The sequence below is a fragment of the Myotis nattereri genome (assembly GCF_964212035.1).
Source record: "Myotis nattereri genome assembly, chromosome: 5".
Classification (NCBI taxonomy): domain Eukaryota; kingdom Metazoa; phylum Chordata; class Mammalia; order Chiroptera; family Vespertilionidae; genus Myotis; species Myotis nattereri.
The window spans coordinates 38,244,435-38,264,137 of record NC_138080.1 but is presented as its reverse complement, the minus strand read 5'-3'; the positions used below and the strand labels follow the sequence as shown (position 1 = coordinate 38,264,137).

Sequence of the window (19,703 nt, the reverse complement as noted above, 5' to 3'; positions counted from 1 at the left end):
GCCACATGTCTAAACCATTTGAAAAGTTATAGGCAGCACTACATCCTGAAATCGGAAGAGCCATTGCCGTGTTTTCCTGAAGTGCAAATACGTGCTGATGTCCAGACAACATGTGGCTTTCTCATGACCACATGCCTCCTCCTGGTCACTCATTATGTGTCTGAGTTTCCTCCTCCACAATCACTTATCCTTAAGGAATGTGTTTACAGCCAAGGTACTAATTTCAAATACAGAAAAGCAAAAACAATGAAGGTTAAATGTCACATGTGAAACTACACAAATTCAGACAGAAATAGCTTCCAGATGATCTATACCATGGATTATTCCATCCTGCATGGATTTTGAGATTTGACATGCCTCTATTCTTGATCCAAAATGTCATGTGCAATCAACAAACCTTTATCCTCTGGCAAAATATGTTCCATCAGCACTGTGTTTATAGCTCTCTTCTGCTCATGCTTGTCATCCATATTATAGATCTTTATTAGCATTTTCAGATTTTAATTACATATCTTCCTTTAAAACAACTTCCCTTAACTGTAGGGGAACACTCCTTTCTAACATGCTATTTTATTTCTAATCTCTTACAGAATATCCCAACATTTTCAAAGAAAGTCATACTTCAGTGTTTCGTTAAGAGCAGGAGTAGCAGTGACTTTTAAAAAATATATTTTTATTGATTTCAGAGAGGAAGGGAGAAGGAGAGAGAGATAGAAACATCAATGATGTGAGAGAATCCTGCATGCCCCCCACTGGGAATAGAGTCAACCAGGCATGTGCCTTTGACCAGAGTTGAACCCAGAATCGAACCCGGGACCCTTCAGTCCACAGGCTGACACTCTATCCACTGAGCCAAACCGGCTAGGGCCAGAGTGACTTTTATGAAAGTTTTTTTTCTCCCTTGATAAAAGATGTGCCCAACAATTTACCCAGTCTTTCAATAAAACTTTGTGAGATACAAATATTTATTTTTTTATTTTTTTCTCCTGAAAAACTTTTTTTTCATGCATATCTGTTGGACCTCTATATGACCAAATCCGTTTATACACCAATATCATCCCTGATATTTCACAAGTGGATTGTTCTATTTTAAGTGAGTAGACGGAAACAGGAAAGCTTTGAGGAAAGTCTGATAGAAACTTTTCTTCTGCCATCCTCACACTGTAGCGCAGCTATATTATTTTTAAACTACTATCTCAGAGGGGAAAAGCCAAAGAGAGCACGTGCTTAACAGCATCTAGCATGTCTGTGCTCATGACCCTCGACCCTGCACTCTAGTCCTTTTTTAAAAGAGAAACACTGCCAATTTCATTGTCATCGGGCTCTGTGTCTTCCAGCTTTCTGGGAGAAGTTGTTGCTTGCCCCAGTCCCTTAGCCTCTGTTTAACTTTCCAGGTTCCATCTGCAGTTTCAATCATTTAATAATGACTGTTAGCAGCACTGTCTTTGAAGACACCAAGGAATTTTGATTGCATGATACGCTGCTGCCAAAGGACTAAAATAAAAGCATTTCTCAGGGTTGGGCTCCCTCCCTCCCTCTTCGTTTTTTGCGGCTATTGGGATGTCAGTAGGAAGCACAACACTCCAAGCTCCCTCCTCGGGCTTAGCGGTAGCTGCTCTCCAGCTGCCTGCCCCAAGCGGACTCTCTGGCACCGGCTGCTGCCTTCAGGTTATTGCTTGTTCAAGGAGCGTCCCCCGTCGCTGAGCAGATGTCCTCGCTTACCTCTCAGTTTTTCCTGGTCGGACACATCGCAATGGATGAACAGAGTTTTCTGGGGTTCAAACTGCTCATCCAGAGCAGCTTTACACTCGATACCTGCTTCATAACTCCAATCCACCAGCGCTACCTGCGGGGAAACAAGAGGAGCCCAGGTCCCGCGCAGCTCGAGGACTAGACACGCAGCAGACGATCAGTAAATAAACAGCAGGACGCTCCCCGTGGGGACCTGACACTCAGCGACCCAAGGAAGGGTTTTCTCCCAGCCGCTTTGGGGGTCTACTCCAGGGCGTCAGCCTCGGCAGCTTTGGGAAGTGGCGCGGTGGGCACGTGGGGGCGCAACGTCCCGACCCCCCACCCCTGGGACCCCCTGGGCTGGGCAGGCGGGATGGTGGAGGGGTGGGAGGTGAGTCTCCGGGCTCGCAGAGAAGGTCTCCGCGGCCAGGCGCCGCTCTTACCTTGGCGCCCTTGTGCAGCAGCGCCTCGGCTATGGCCCTGCCGATGCCCTGCGCCGCGCCGGTCACCAGCGCCACTTTGCCGTTCACGTGCATGGTGCGGCCGCTGCTAGGCGTCTCCGCGCCTCCGCAGCTTTTATGTTCCCGGGCGCGCGCCTGCACCCAGGCCCGGCGCCCTCCTGCGAGTGGGCGGGGAGGAAACTGTCAAGCCAACGCCAGGGCACCCAGGGCTGTGTCACCTTGCCCTGGAGCGCTGCGCGCGATCTTTGCCTTCCTGACTCTCTGCTGAACCCAGGTCACAGCCTTCCTCCACCTCTGGCTGCGCTGCTGGCCGCGAGCGGACAGGGAAAGCAGAAAGGTTATTTCTGAAAAGGATTGCCCTCCATCGCTCCCATTGTGATAACGATGTATGGTGCCAGGTGGGGACTGGAGCTATGGGGGGAGAGGGGGAGACACTTTGTAAAGCAGATGATTGTCAACCGCTATGCTGTACGCCTGAAATGAATACAACATAATATTGGATGTCAACTGTCATTGAAAAAATAAAATAAAAATTAAAAAATCGTTCCTTTCAGGGCGCTAAAGACCACCTTCCTAAAAGGACGGGGGAGAAGAGGCTTGGGAGCTTCGTTCCCCCCTCCTGCGACCGGGTTGTCCACTCCCTTACCGCCTCCCCTCCCCTTCTACTCCCCTCCCCTGAAAAAAGAAAGAAAAGGGCAAACAAAGCAAAAGTTTAAGGATGTTGCCCTTTTGTCCCAGTCTACTTTTTTGTCTGAATTCTGGGCTCATGGCCTTCGGAGTGGGAATGGGGGGAGCCGAGTTAAGTAACACCACTGTTTTTCACTTTCGTTGTGTTTTTGACAAACTTGAATCTATCCTTTTCACGGCTGGTTCTTTAAGAACCCTGTTGGCACTTTTGTTACAGATCAGGATAGGCTGCATGTCATCCTGAGAGCGCCCTGCAAGAATGTGCATAGTTCACTTGCACGGGACTTCCAGGTCTCTGTCAGCCTGGTGAATTGTGGGTTCAATGGAATGCTTACCCGTTGACTCATACTTGCTTCAGAGCTCGGAGTTCAGTGCGGGACAGAGGTTCCCTGTCCTCCAGGAACTTGAGTGGGAGCTGTGTGCTGAGATGCACTCAGCCAGGGCTATACTGATGATCCGGTCACTTTTTCCTTTGTCTCCCCCCCCCTTTTTTTTTTCATGTTTTCACCCCCAGGCTTCAATTTTATTTTCCATAAGCTTAATACCCGTTGGCATTTATTTTCATGAACAAGGAAATCTCAGCAGCTGGGGAGGTGACCTTTGTGTACTTTTTTTGCTGCTTACAGACCACCGGAGGAAGGGGATTGGCTCAGTAGGGAAGGCTGCCTGGGGATGCTGTATAAGAGAGATGTATGCTGTCAGCAAGCCACTGAAGCAGGTCCTCAAAGTTGCTTTGAAAATGGGTCTTGCCCAGCCCCGTGTGGCTCAGTGGTTGAGCTTAGGAACCAAGAGATCATGGGTTCAATTTCCCAGTCAGGGCATGTGACCCTGTTGAGGGAGGCATCTGATCGACGATTCTCTCTTGTTGTTGATGTTTCTAACTCTCTCCTCCTTTTCCTTTCTTTTTGAAATCAATAAAAATACATTTCTTTTTTAAAAAAAGAAGAAAATGGGTCTTGAAAAATATTGAGAAATTAAGACAAGGAGAGAGATATTTATATTCTATCATGATATATTGTAATGTGAAGAGTAGGTTGAGGTATCAGATTGAAAGAGAACAGCAGCAGACAAAAATAAGAGGAAATAAACAAAGCTCAACACCTCTAGCACATGCACAGAACACAGAACAAGAAAAGGAACAGTTTCTTTGTCAGGAAAGAACTAATGAAAGAGACAGGAAGAACAGCTAGAGTGACACAGGGCCCTGTAGGGAGAGCAAAGGGTTGTGGCACATATTTGGGGGGAAATAGTTTTGAGAAGATAGAAGCAGTTAATGATGCAAAGTGCTCCGATGCACATAAGAAAAGAAGGCTAGGAAAAGAAATGCTTTGAAATTTTCATGACAATAATTAGTGTTAGTAAATTTATAAGGCACAGTACATATTAATTAGTGCTAACTAATTACTTCTGGATTCATAGAAAATACATGAGATAGAGGAAAATGTAAGAGGTTTTCGTTTGTTGTTTTTGTTTTATTTTGTCTGTTTGTTTTTAGCACATAGAAAAGACTGGAATTTAAGGCAGAGTTCCTTCTCGTTTTCCACTCCCATTGTCTTTATTCATACTCTTAGACATTTTCCTGTGATGATAGCAATAGCAGTTAGCCTTCTGACTTACTTTTTGCCCCCCAAATTTTTAAATCCAATTCAGTTTCCACAGTCCTCCAAGTAAATATTCTAAAACATAGATCTGGTCACATGTAGACATCTTCATTTTTAAATCATTAAGATATTTAAACTGAGAGGCATCCTATGCCCCATGTCTTTGCCGTAGCCTCTGTTTGCACTCTGGGAAACCATGTGGGTTAAAACCTTCTCCACTCTCTCAGCATCAGGCCTATGTCTTACAGCATCTGCTCGCCTGACTATCCTTTACCTTCCACTTTCTTCACTTGTCTTCCAACTCAGCTGGAAAAACACTACAGTGGATACAGCAATCACACTGTAATTATCTCACTATCTCTTGAGTGTTTGCAAGGAGAGCTGTCTTTATCTCTGGATGTCTCCAGCATCCAGCTCAAAGTATGTGATTGTACTTGATGAATGCAGTTCAGATAAACATGAGATGAATGTTCAATGAAGAGAAGTTGGGAAATCTGAACCAGATGATGAGATTTCCTGTATACCGTGGTTCCCTTTAATGTGACTTAAAAGTAAGATTGAAAAAAATACATTGGATATATGTATTACATCTTTTTTATCTGATCATCTATTGAATGACATTTCATTTGTTTCCATGTCTTAGCCATCATGAATAATGCTGCAATGAACATAGGGGTGCATAAATCTTTGCGAATAAGTGTTTTCAAATTTTTCAGGTGAATGCCCAGAAGAGGGATTGCTGGGTCATATATAACCCTATACTTAATTTTTTGAGGAATCATCATACTCTTTTCCATAGTGGCTGTACCAATTTCCATTCCTACCAGCAGTGACTGAGGGTTCCTTTTTCTCCACAACTTCTCCAACACTTGCTTTTATCTGTCTTGTTGACTATAGCCATTCTAAAGGTGTGAGATGGCATCTCATAGTTTTGATTTACATTTCCTTAATAGCTAATGAAGTTGAGCATCTTTTCATTTATCTGTTGACCATTTGTATGTCTTGGGAGAAGTGTTGTTAAGGTCCTCTGACCATTTTTTTCATTGCATTGTTTGTTTAGTGTTGAGTTGTATGAGTTCTTTATATAGTGTTTTGGATATTAACCCCTTGTTGGAGCTGTTGTTTGCAAATATCTCTCATTGATTGGTTCCTTTTTTGTTTTGTTAGCGGCTTCTTGGGTTGTGCAGAAACTTTTTAGCTTGATATAGTCCCATTCATTTATTTTTCCCTTTACTTTCCTTACCTTTGGGGTTAGATGCATAAATCTTCTCTAAGATAAATGGCATACTACTCAGACATAAGAAAAAATGAAATACTGCCATTTGCAACAACATGGATGGACCTTGTGAATATTATGCTAAGTGAAATAAGTCAGTCAGAAAAAGCTAAGACCTATATGATTTCATTCATATGTGGGATATAAAACTGAAACTCAGACACAGACAACAGTATGGTGGTTATCAGAGGGAAGGTAAAGGGGACCAAATATATGGTGACAGAAGATGATTTGACTTTGGTTGGTGGGCATATAATGCAATATATAGATCACATATCATAGAAATGTACACTTGAAAACTATATACTCTTATTAACCAATGTCACCCCAACAAATTTAATTTAAAAAATAAAATTTAAAAAAGATGAACTCTCACCCTCCATACATCAGTTCACAGTAAGGAATGCATTCTTTTCCCCATTTTGTGAATGAGATTACCAAGCTTAGGGGCTCACTCAAGGTTACAGAGCCTGGATTCAAACCATTCTGACTTCACAAAGAATGCAACATGCCCATGGAACCTGAGCTCTCCTCCTCCCAGTGCTGTGCATTCCTGGAAGGCGGGCTAAATTTAACAATATTTGTGCACCATACACGTGCTTTATACATTATTAGTCCTCAGTAAGTATTTAGAATTCTAGACCTGTAGAAACCTCATATCCATTAGGAATGGGTTCAAATGCATATAACAGAAGGTTCAACTCACAGGGCATCAGAGAAATAGGGGCGTGTTTTGTTCACATGACAATGCTTTGCTCACAGGGAGGTCGGTGGCTAGAGTGAGGAGAGATGATTCCTGGGGCCAGGGTTGGCAGTAGCTCCTCAGTCATATTAAAATCGGCGACTCACTTGGCATGTCTATCTACTGAACTTCTAGTCAATCTTCCCAACTGTGCTATGACAAAGACTTTGTCTCCTCTTGGTCCAGGCTTTCTGGCATGGATCTCCTAAAGGCCTTGGGATTTCCTGAGCGATGTCTTTGTCATGCTACCTAGGTGACTTTTGGTGGACCTCTAGGATGGGGCTGATCACCGGAAGTCCAACTACATGATTAGAGGGTTGAAACGTTGGGCCAGTCCTACCTCTGGGGAGTGGTGGTGGGTTTGGAGACCGAGTTCAGTCACATGGCCAATGATATAATCGATCATGCCTATATAATGAAACCTCACTAAGGACCCTGGGCACCAAAAGTCAGTGGAGCTTCATGGTTGGTGAACACATCAATGTGCTGGAAGAGTGATATGCCCTGACTTCATGAAGAGGGCACAGAAGCCCTGCATCCCTCCCATACCTCATCCTATGTGTGTCCTTTATAATAACACTGCAATCATAAGTACAATACCAAAAAAGAAAAAGAAAAAAAATTATTGGTACGAAGAAGAATGTTTTGACATTTTATTATATTTTATATTAAATGTCCATATTGACTTAAAAATATCTACAAGGCATTATGTATAGTATACCAATAAACACATCTCTGCCCCCTTGCCCCCTCGCACACCACACACACCAGGGGGGTTGTGTGTTTTTTATTGTTTTTGTTTTAGATAGAGGAAGGGAGAGGGAGAGAGAGATAGAAACATCAATGATGAGAGGGAATCATTGATCGACTGCCTCGTTGCACACCTCCTACGAGGGATTGAGCCAGCAACCCCCTGGGCATGTCCCCTGACTAGGAATCAAACTGTGACATCCTGGTTCATGGATCACCTCTCAACCACTGAGCCATAGCGGCTGGGCACACGGGGAGGCGGGGGAGGAGGGGAGGAGGTGGAGTTTGATATACATTTCTTACAGTATTACTCAGTTTCATTTACATTAGTTATATATTTCTAGCCTCAACATGATTAGAGTTATTAAAAACATGATTCCTGCCCTAACTGGTTTGGCTCCGTGGATAGAGCGTCGGCCTGTGGACTGAAGGGTCCCAGGTACGATTCCGGTCAAGGGCATGTACTTTGGTTGCGGGCACATCCCCAGTAGGGAGTGTGCAGGAGGCAGCTGGTCGATGTTTCTCTCTTATCGATGTTTCTAACTCTCTATCCCTCTCCCTTCCTCTCTGTAAAAAAATCAATAAAATATATTTTTTAAAAAACAACATGATTCTTAACTAAAACTAAGTTAAATCTGAAATAAACCACCACCCATATAATTTTGTGAGAGCATTCCTGTTTACAGGTTGTAGTTTACTTAGTTGTTTGAAGTTTTTAAAAATAAAAACAAATAAAATGATGCAAAATGAAGTGACGGACAAATTAAAAGGGATGATTTCTTTTCCTGCCATGCCATTGCAGGTACTGGGTGTTGAACATTCAGGAGTGGATATCCTGGGCTAAAAGGACAGCCTGGCACAGAGAGACTGCCAGGGTTAGAATCCAGCTCCCCCACCTCCAAACTGTGACCTTGAGCAAGGTACTTCACTTCTCTGAATCTCAGCCTCCTCATCCAGAAAATGAGGATGATAATCGGACCTATTTCATAACGGTGTTATGAAGACTATACCGAATTAAATAAATACAAGTCAAGTGCTTAGGCCAGGTTCTGGCACACAGCACGTGTTATGTAAATGCAGTTATCACTAAGCACCATGCATATATCATTGCGCTTACTATTTACAACCCGACTGTGAGGCAGTTCTTATTGAGGTCGTTTTACAGATAAGGCAAATAGGTTTGAAGAGGTGAGAGAGTTGGGCCAAGGTCACCGATCTAGAATATTGAAGGAGGTGGCTTTGACTCAACGTCTGACTGACTCCTGAGTAGCACTTCTTTTTTTAATTAAATTTCTGGATCAAATATATATTTTCACAAGCACGCTAGTCTTCGCTGACTCAGTTCTGACCTGCTAAAGCAGAGCCTGCTTTTCCTTCACCCTGTGCCCAGGAATGAGCACAGATATCCCAGTGTCAGCTAGTCACAGGCCCAGCTCAGACAGAGATATATTAAGTCACTTAGTAAGCATAAGCTTATTTAATCTTTAAGTGAGCACATATAAATCGATACAGAAATAGGCTTTTTTCTTTTTTTTATATATTTTTATTGATTTCAGAGAGAACAGGAGAGGGAGAGAGAGAGAGAAACATCAATAATGAGAGAGAATCATTGATCAGCTGCCTCCTACACACCCCACACTGGGGACTGAGCCTGCAACCCGGGCATGTGCCCTGACTGGGAATCTAACTGTGACCTCCTGCTTCATAGGTCGATGCTCAACCACTGAGCCACACCAGTTGAGCTAGGCTCTTTTCTTTATTGAAACCAAAAAAGAGCTGCATAAATAAAGCAATTTCTTCTAATATTGGGGTCTAGGGTACTTGTCTTGGCTTTGCCTCCACAAGTTACAACAGAGGAGCTGACTATTCTTGATTATTTCTATGTTTTTGTTTTTTTGCATGCTATCTCATGTCATCATTTTACCAACCCTGCAAGGTAAGTATTGTTATTCTTGTTTTTACAGCTAAAGATGAGGCTCATGGAAGACAAGTGACCTACCCAAAGGTCACATTTTGAAATTAGCGACACACCTGGGTTCGAACCCACCTCATTCAGTTCCAAAGCCTTTGCTGTTTCCACTACATTCAGCTGTCTTACACAAATGGATGTTAAGTGCAGTCTCTTCCTCTTGGCTAATTCCTAGGTTTCCTGAGCTGCTAAGTGGGGGAATAAATTGACATTCCATGAAACACCTACTATAGTGCCTTGCACTATTTGGTGATCGATAAATTATTATTATTAGGTTCTTCCTGAATATTTATATTTATTTCTAGACTCAGAGATAAACACTTAGTTAACAATAGAAAAACAATGATGATAAGGATAGATTTATAGTTCCAAAGTATAGGTGAGATATTTTAACTTTTCATGATGTATTAGTCGGCCAGGGCTGCCATAACAACACAATACAGTCTGTGGCTTAAACACAGAAATTTATTTTCTCACAGTTCTGGAGGCTGAAAATTCAAGATCAAGGTGCTGGCAGGTTTGGTTTCTTCTGAGGCCTCTTTCCTTGGCTTGCAGATGGCCACCTTCTGGCTGTGTCTTCACGTGATTTCCCTGTATGCATGAGCCCCTGGAGTCTTCCTGCCTATTTACATTTCCTCTTCTTATAAGGACACTAGTCAGATTAGAGTAAGGCCCATCCCAACAGCCTCCTTTTAACTTAATCACTTCTTTAAAAGCCTCTCTCTAAATACAGTTATATTCTGAGGTCCTGGGGGTGAGGCCTCTAACAGATGAATGTGAGGGTGGGGGCACAATTCCTCTTATAAAAGATAGGTTTTCCAACTTGGAAATGGAAGTGTGTTTATTGGCAAAATTATATTGGGGAACCTTATAAATGTATTAAGAATTGAGCCAGAGTGGTGATGTGTCATTGACTAGGCATCCTATTCCTGTGAGTGGTAAGAAGCGGGAGGCAAAGTGAGAACAGAATTGAATGGCCAAGGTTACAGCTGCCAAAAACAAGGCAGTGATGTGTGACAGAGGGTGAGGGTGGGGGAAAGAAATTTCTCTCTTGCAGATGACCCCAGATTTGAGAGTGAAGAACCTCTGAATAAGTTGCTACACCTGTGTTCTCACATCTTGTGGCAACTGCTCCAAAGTAATTTGCATATCAAATGTTAAGCATATATAAATTGTACCATTTATTCAAAAAATGTTTCTTGGGCACCAAAGATATGTCCTGCACTGGGACATGAAGCCATGCAGTAAGTAAAACAAATGGTTGCCCTCAATAGCACTTGTAACCTAAGCTGGCAGGGGAGGCAGACAATAATTTGGACATAGGCAGGTGTATGGGAGTGTGAGTCAGAAAGACATATGGAGTGAGGTGAGTGAGGAGAGAGGAGGCTCCTATAGTAGGTGCTATTCCTCCTGAATCCTAAGAGCAGTTTAGGAGCAGTCCAGAGAGGAGGGGAGAAGGTACTGCAAACTTTCAGAAGCTCATTATCTAGGCATTGAAGACATTTTTTAATACATGATTTTCTATGTTTCATAAATCCTTAGAGTTTTTAAGGTAGTAAATGTAATAGCCCTTATAAATTAAGGTAGAAAAACTTTCATCAGTGAATCTATTTTTGGTTCTGAGAATTAGAATACATAACCGAAAACCAGCTTTGGAATGTCTAGAATCTGTGACTTGGAAGTCAAGGGAATTTGCCCTAATATAGGCTGATGTGATCAAGCTACATGGACATCTGCAAATCAAATCCTCAGGTTCCCCCATCTGTAACTCTAGGGCTTGACTTAATAAGAGAGCCCATGTATCTCCCAAAGGAACTTGCTTGTCCTCCCTTCCCCAGTACCCTGTCCCCTTCCTCCTCCTCCTCCTCCTCCTCCTCCTCCTCCTCCTCCTCCTCCTCCTCCTCCTCCTCCTCCTCCTCCTTTCTTCCACTCTCCCTCTCTCTCATCCAGGCTTAGAATTCCTTGCAATAAGAAATAATAAGAAACTAAGCATGAGAGCAGGACAAGAAAGAACTGTTTGTTCTGGAAGATTTCTAGCAGATCCACTGTTCCAGGGAGTACATTTTATGCTATCTTCCTGAAGAAAATTAATGGGATTTATGGGTACAGAAAGTTACCCAGAAACCTCACATTAGAGTAGGAAGAGGAGTGTATTGTGGTTTTCAGGGTTACAGCGGCTTGATATGGTTAAATAGATGTGCATTAGTTTCCCGGAACATGTTTCCAAAATAGTGGCAATGATGGTGATGATCATGAAGATGGTGGTTATTTATTAAGGGCTTGCTCTATAATAGGCACTGTAGAGGTTTACACACATTATCTCTCTTATTCCCTAAAATGATGCTGTGAAGGTGCACCTGTGATTTTCTTCCGATTTACAGAAAGGTGAGACTTAGAGATATTTAGTCAATTGTCCAACTTCACACCATTAGTAAATGGCAGAGCTGTTGAATATGACGCCATCCTGTGCATTACCGCTATATTACTCTGCTGTACATTTGAAAGTCTGCCAAATTGTATGATGCACATTACCCACTACCATTTCTTTTTCTGATTTGTGTTGGAATTGAGTAACATTTCTAGAAGACATTGTGGATATACTTAGGCATTTTTTAGAATTGTACGGTAGGAATAAGATCCTGGACATTGAGTAACTGTATGGTTAGGTGGTGCTGAGTACCCAGATTTTTCTGGACTGAGTTTTAGAAAGAAGAAGGGAAAGGCAAGCCTTCCGATCCCAGCTTACCACTGACCAGCTGTGTAACCAGAGGCAAGTCACTTACTTCTTCTCAGCTGTTGTATAAAATTTGAGGTGGGGATGATGGTTTTTATAACAATGTCAAAGGAAGGGTAAGTGATAAGATGGATGTGAAAGTATCCAGTCTTATGCTTGGAACATCATTCAATGTTCATTGATCCCCAAAAGCTCCTGGCAAAGTCGAAACACATTTTCAAAGACTAAATTTTAGCAAAAGGATTTGAGGAAGGGGAAAATAGAAACTTTGGAGGGGTTTCTTGGTAATTCTTAAAGGAAAGCAACAGAATAAAAATCAACTAGAAAATATGATTGTGAGTAATGAATAAAATAAAATTTAAATTTCAGCAAAAACAGGTAAACATGATCTCAATTGTTGCTGTGAACTAGTAGATGGCAGCCAGACTGGAATATGGCAGGGTCAGGGGATCCTTTGTGTTAAAGAAACAGACCTGAGAGCAGGCCCAGGGGAATAGAAAGCATATGCACAGTTGGAAACTCAAGAGAATCTAAATGAGAAATTATTTGGGCCAAGAAAGAAAGAAAAAAAAAATGAAATGACCGGTTTGGCTCAGTGGATAGAGCGTCAGCCTGCGGACTCAAGGGTTCCAGGCTCGATTCCAGTCAAGGGCGTGTACCTTGGTTGCGGGCGCATTCCCAGTGGGGAGTGTGCAGGAGGCAGCTGATCGATGTTTCTCTCTCATGGATGTTTCTAACTCTCTATCCCTCTCCCTTCCTCTCTGTAAAAAATCAATAAAATATATTAATAAAAAATGAAATTATTAATTTTATAGAGTACAGCACAAACTGAAATCCAGCTTGGATAGGTCAATTCAGTTTAACTTACAGTTACTTCTCCCACTTACAGTCAAAGTGACTGGTGGCAAAGATTTTTAAAAATAAAGACATAAATTCTGACTTTAAACAACTTATAAGCTGGTGGAAGTGAGGAGAGCAGGTGATGGTATATTTTGTCTGTTTTCAACTGAAAGAGCAAAGCATGAGAAAAAATACATAACTTACTTTATTATCACTCTCCGCTTCTCACCTCCAACTGCTCACAGACTGGGACCTTCCTGCCAAAGCCATAGCTCTCTGAACTGTGGCACTGCCTCCCGACCGTCCCAAGCCAAATTCTCTTATTATGCTGACATTAGAGTTTTTAAATACAGTTTAAAATGGCGGTTGTAATGTTCAAGAAAAAAATTAACCTTGCTCAGTAATTTGAAACAAAATCATGCCCTCTAAATATTTTATATTCCAGTACATTTCTTAGGTGAACCGACTTGAATTTTTAGAACAATTTTAGGTTTATAGAAAAATTGAACAGAAAGTTCAGAGCTTTCATGTACCCTCTAAGCTCCCACAATTTGTCAGTTCCGGGCCCCAACCCCACATATTTTCTTTATTATCTTGTATTAGTGTGGTATATATTTTTTTACAATTGCTGATCCAGATATCAGCACATTAATATTAACTAAAGGCCAGAGTTTACACTGAGCTCATTCTTTGTGCTAAACAATGCTGTGTCGTTTTGACAAGCACATGTCATATGTCCATGGGTACAATCTCATACAGAGTAGTTCCACTGCCCTAACATCTTTCCTTCCACCCAGACCCCTGGCAACTGACCTTTTTCTTGTCTCTGCAGTTTGGCCTTTTCCGGAATGCCACGTATTTGGGATGACGCAGTACGTAGCCTGTTCAGACTTGGTTCTTTCACTTAGCAATATGCATCAACACTCTGTCAATGAATGCTTTCAGTGTACAAAGCACGGAGCTAGAAGCTGGAGTAATAAAAATTCATACCTATAATGAACTCATGATCTAGTAAGGCAAGCAGATATGCAAATAAATAAATTACAATAGATGGAGTAAATACAGGAGCCATTAAAAATACATAGAGATAGCATGAGAGAAAACAAATTATCTACAGATGGGAGTAAATGGAGAATAGATTAGTTAAGCCTCCCCAAGTAAATAATTTCTAAGCTGGGTTCTGAGAGATGGGTAAGGTTTTACAAGAACAAATGCGTCATCATTCTCTAGTTTCTTTATTTTGGCAATTCCAGGAGTCATTTACACCACATACATTTCATATATATATATATAAACACTTGAAAGCCACTTCCCTTCCTATATCCTTGGTATAATCTAGGATTATATTGGCAATATAACCTGAGCATGTGACAAATGCAAATAGATGAGTACATTTTAAGACTTTCCATGAATATGGAAATAATGATGTTATTGGCCTGATCTACTTGTACTTTGACTTGCTTTTCTGTCCTTGATAATAAATTTGTGACCAATATACTAGCAGCGGGAATTAAGGGTGTTGTCAGAGACTGTAAAAGAAAGTCATCTGTCATACACCGAGACTAACCCTATGACCACCACTTGTCTGCCAGAATAAACTGTCAAAATGGTTTAATGGTCGTGGTTCAAACATAAAGATGTGCACATAGATACATAATACAAGTCCAAAAATATTTCCGATTTTTCCTTTAAGCGAATTTCTATTCTGATAAAATTAACACATGCTGTTTTCCACAGCGGCCGCACCAATCTGCAGCCACAGCACCAGTGCACGGGGATTTCCTTTTCTCCACATCCCTGCCAATATTTGTTTGTTGATTTATTGGTGATAGCCATTCTGCCAGGTGTCAGATGATATCTCATTGTGGTTTTAATTCACATCTCTCTGATGATTTGTGACACTGAGCATGTCTACTGGACATCAATATGTCCTCTTTGGAAAATTGTTGATTCAAGTCCTTTGCCCATTATTTGATTGGATTGTTTTTTGTTTTTTGGTGTTGTTTTGTAAGTTGTTTTTTTTTTTTTTATAAATGTGGGACATTAACCTCAGATCTTCTTAAAGACTCAAACTTTAGTTGCTGTTTAAATAAAAAGAAGTTCAGAGTGGCTCAAGTCATTTTCTGTACTTAAAACACTTGGCAAAAAATGTGTCCCAGAGTTACTAAAACTGATGTGTTCAATTTTGGCAGCTTCTTTTGCCCTCAGGACACTTTGCAACATCTGCTATTCCATAGAGTATACAATAATCATGAGTGGCCTTGTTTTATTATGTTCTTTTCAATACTTAAATATATGTGAAAAATAAAACACAAGCCTTTCAGGGTGAATGATACTGTAAAATTGTTTTTTTGGCAAAGTGTGGGGGGAAAAATGCAGCTTCTCTCCTTATTTAAATCTAAAACAACTCCCATAAATTAAACACCCACAGAATAAAATTTATTTTTCCATGTAAAGACCTTAATAAAATGAAGTAATACATTTCCTGAATTGCATCATTGAAGGAGGTTTGTGATGACCTTGAAGGGTAGTAGAATATGACAACCCAAAATACACTACTTTGGCATAAGGATTATTTTTTTTTGGCTGAAGGCAATTAAGTAAATATTAAAAAAGCTCTCTAAACTCTATTTGCCAAAAAGCAGGACATACATTTGTAAAGGTGTCCCCTCTCCTAAGAAGAATAGCGGTTAATCACCAAAGAAAACTCCAGACCCTTATGAGTCCATAGGCAGCCCGATATCACAAACTTTGCTAAAACTAGCCCTTGTCTATCATTTCCCCATGTATTTGCCTTTCCACAATTTTCTGCCTTTAAAAGCTCAGAATCGTTTTCTTTTGTGTTGTCACTTCTCTTACAAAATTATTCTCCTTTTGTTAAGATGCTATGTAAACCCAAGTTCTAATCAAACCAGTGATTCCTTACTGGGTGCTCCCATGTGCATGTACAGTCTGCATGTTAATGAGCCTGCTTGCCTCTCTCTTGTTGATTTGTCTTTTGTTTAATTTACAGTCCCCCAGCCAATGAACTTAAAATGGTTATAGGGGAAAGAATGATTTTCTTTCTCTACACTCTTAACTCCCAATGACATGCCTAGAGTTACAGTTCTATTAAATTTCTTTGCAAACCCATGTTGTTGCAAATGACAATATTTCAACATTTTCATGGCTAAATAGTATTGCATTGTATATATGTACCACATCTTCTTTATCCAAATATCTGTTGACAGAGAGATTGTTTCCATGTCTTGACTATGGTGAATAATGCTGCAATGGACATAAGGGTACATATATCTTTATGAAAAGTGTTTTCAGATTTTTAAGGTGTATAACCAGAAAAGGGATTGCTGGGTCATATGGTGGCTTTATTCTTAAATTTTTCCATAGTGGCTGTACCATTTTACATTCCCACTAGCAGTAAGCGAGTGTTCCCTTTTCACCACTGCCTCTCCAACACTTGTTATTTCTTATCTTATTGATAACAGCTAACCTAACAGGTGTGAGGTGGTATCTCTTCATGGTTTTAATTTGCATTTTCCCTTATAACTAGTGATATTGAGTGTCTTTTTATTTACCTGCTGTCCACCTGTATGTCCTGTCTGGAAAATGTCTATTCAGGTTCTCTGCCCATTTTTTGATCAGATTATTTGTTATTGTTGTTGAGTTGTATGGGTTAGTTATATATTTTGGGTATTAGCCCCTTATCAGAGGTATCATTTGTAAATATCTTCTTCCAGTCAGTTGGTTGTTTTTTTGTTTTGTTAACAGAAACTTTTGAGTTTGATGCAGTCCCATTCATTTTTTCTTTTGGAGTCAAGTTCACAAAAACCCGTCTCAGATCAAGACCCACAAATTTATGCCTATCATTGTCCTATATATTTTATAGTTTCAGGTCTTATATTCAAATATTTAATCCATTTTTAGTTAATTTTAATATGTGCTGTTGATAGCAGTTCAAATTTTATTTGTTTGCATTGAAAGAGGAAATATACGGATGCATTTATGTGCTCAGCTCTTAGGAATGCTATGCCAATAGTTTCATAATTTTTTATTATAAGACTAGAGGCTTGGTGCACAACCAGTTTACCTCCGGCGCCCAGAACCCAGGCCTTCACTCTTTGCCAGGAGGTTCCGGCGCGGTGGGCGAGGGGCTTAGCTCCTCGCTCGCCACGCATGGGCCCTGGGGGCGTGGCGGAGGCCCACACAGCGGGCTTCCCTCTTTGCTCTTCGCTCGCCATGCTGGCCTTTGCTCACTGCTCCTGCCCGGGGCCAGCTGGCTTCGCTCCATTTCTTGGCGCCTATGTATGCAAATTAACCGCCATCTTTGTTGGCGGTTAACTGCCATCTTTCTTGGCAGTTAATTTGCATATCGCCCTGATTAGCCAATGGGAAGTGTAGTGAAGATACAGTCAATTACCCTTTTTGTCTTTTATTAGATAGAATATTTATATGTATACATTAAGGGAAGATACATATATTTTTTGACTCTTGAAGTTAAATTTATTTTGTTCAGGGATCATGCTAGCTCATTCTAACCCCCTAAAATATTTTTATACTCCTCTTTTTAAGGAGTCTCCTAGGATTTGCCAATATAACAGCTAATTGGATTAAGCCCCAAGGAAGCTGATGGTAATTTTCTTTTCATCAATTATATATTTGTACCTCTGTCTCCTAAGAATGTAGTAAAAGTTCAGAACATTTATTTTTCTGGAGTAGAGAGCCTGGAAATTCTTCAAAGCCCTCTAAATTATCCACTCTTCAACTTGAGCAAGAAATGCTAAGTTAGGCTATAGGCCTCTCCAGACACTTAGATTTTCCACCTTTAAACAAAAGCATTGTGAATAAAATATAAATATTCATAGAGCATTGAATTCAGAAATGTATAATAAGAAATTAATGAGCATGTAAACCCCATTAACCTTTTTTTTCAAATCTCATGAAAGTACTATCTTGAGTTGATTAGCACAATATTGATAGTGATGGTCAAGCACAACAACTGCCCAAATCCTTTACATAGTGTCAGAGGTAGGCAAAGGAAACATTAAAGAAGCAAACAGATGAAAGAGACTGAGGAAAGGTGAAAAGAGAGAAGTAAGTATAGACAAATCTATAATAATAAAAGCGTACTATGCTAATTAGACTGGACGTCATTCCAGATATCCTTCCAGGGAAAGCCATGGCAGTGGGAGCTGAGGCAGAGGTGGTTAGGGGCAATCAGGCAGGCAAATGAGCAGTTAGGGATGATCAGACAGGCAGGCAAGCGAGTGGTTAGGAGCCAGTGGTCCTGGATTGCAAGAGGGTGCAGGCCGGGGTGAGGGAATCTCCCCCTCCCCAAGCATGAATTTTGTGCACCGGGCCTCTAGTTATTGGGTATTTTCCTAGCACTTTTCTCAGCATCCTTTCTAGACCACTATGTGATTCTCCATTACTGACAACTCACTGTCCTCCTTGTATAGAGATTGTTTTCTGTAAAAGAACCTTGATTATATACTTTTTGCTTCAGCAACTCTCTTTCTATACACTTATCTAAATAATTTTTGAAATGTGTGCAAAGGTGTCTGTACAAAGAAATGATTTTCAGTGTTGTTTCATAATGACAATAGGAGCAACATAAATACCAATAATAGAAAACTGGTTTCAAAACTGTCATGCAGCCACACAGTGAAATAGAACAGTACTATTAAAAAGTGTATTGTCTTAACTTGTTGTTCTCAAAATTCTTTGACTCTCTTACAAATTATAGAGAATGACAAATAACTTCCTTGTGTGTGAATTATATCTATCTAGTCAATCAATCTAATTGTTCCAATGGTATAGTTCAACTCTGCACCCTCTTTACTGCACCCTGGGGCCAGGTCACCAGGCACAAAATAATGGCTTCTTAAATGTGCAGATAAGCACAGAAACATACCAACCTGTGCTTTCTAGGATGAGGAGGAAGAAAATTAATATAAAGGTTAAAAAACTTCCTACATGATTTACTACCAAAAGTTGGCTCTTGAGAAGTCCAAGCAGATTGTATGAGTTAAACTGCCTCAAAACCTCAAAATCAAAATGTAAAATAATACACTATATTTTCTTTTAGAATCTACCAAGGTGGTGTTGAGGAATTTATACGTTTCCACATAAGAACCTGTTAGAATAAGGACAAATTGTAATGAACTTCCTGTGTTTGCTACTTTATTGTGGTATCCTTGTTTCTTGTTTAGCAATAGCTTAAGTAGGTTTTGCAAGCTGAAAAGAAAATTGTTTCATGGGTGTAGGGACAGGCTAAACAGGAATGCAGAGCAAAGAACTACAACAGGCCCTGCTGGTTTCTTACAAGTTGTACACTGTTGTAGAGCTTGTTGAATGTTGTAAGAGACCTTCTCATTAGGTAGGAGACATGCACCTCCAAGCCAATCAACTAGCTATAGTGCCAAACCTGCTTCCAACTCATTCCTCTACCTGGCAGGATTTAGTCAAATAGTCTTCATGCTGTAAGGAAACCTCCATTATGCTAATGCAATCATCTTGTAATCTTCATCCAATACTTGATCTCTCGGGCAGCATCCCTCAGTATCATTACCCAGGGTTTCTTTAACACATTTAGTAATGTACCTAAGCCAGGTAACCCCTTCTTTTGTTGAACAGCTCAAACTGTTATAAAGTTGTTTGTTATGTTGAATATTAAAGTATTTCCTAAATAGAAAAGGATTTGTTTGTTCTGATTCTATACCCTGGTATGACACAGAAAAACTTTGCTCCCTCTTCCTCATGTCATTCTTTCAAATACTTGGAAGCAACTATGATATTTTGCCTAAATATTCATTCATGTTTTCATCATAGAAATTTACAGTTTGTTCATCATAAGGTTTCAAGTCTCTTTACAATCTTTGTCATTTTTCTCTGGACATATTTTAAATTGAATGG

At 40.6% G+C, this 19,703-nt stretch overlaps 1 protein-coding gene across 1 annotated transcript in view; it reads right to left on the bottom strand.

The window, feature by feature from the left end:
* The window catches only part of HPGD (15-hydroxyprostaglandin dehydrogenase), a 30,545-nt gene extending 28,235 nt beyond the window's left edge, over positions 1 to 2,310 (bottom strand). Inside the window, exons 1-2 of the mRNA XM_081092834.1 lie at positions 2,175 to 2,310; positions 1,723 to 1,846 (exon numbers count right to left, since the gene is read on the bottom strand). Coding sequence (XP_080948960.1) covers positions 1,723 to 1,846; positions 2,175 to 2,267 — 217 coding nt within the window. The 5' untranslated portion in view covers positions 2,268 to 2,310. The remainder of the gene's footprint in view (positions 1 to 1,722; positions 1,847 to 2,174) is intronic.
* Positions 2,311 to 19,703: the final 17,393 nt, after the last annotated feature.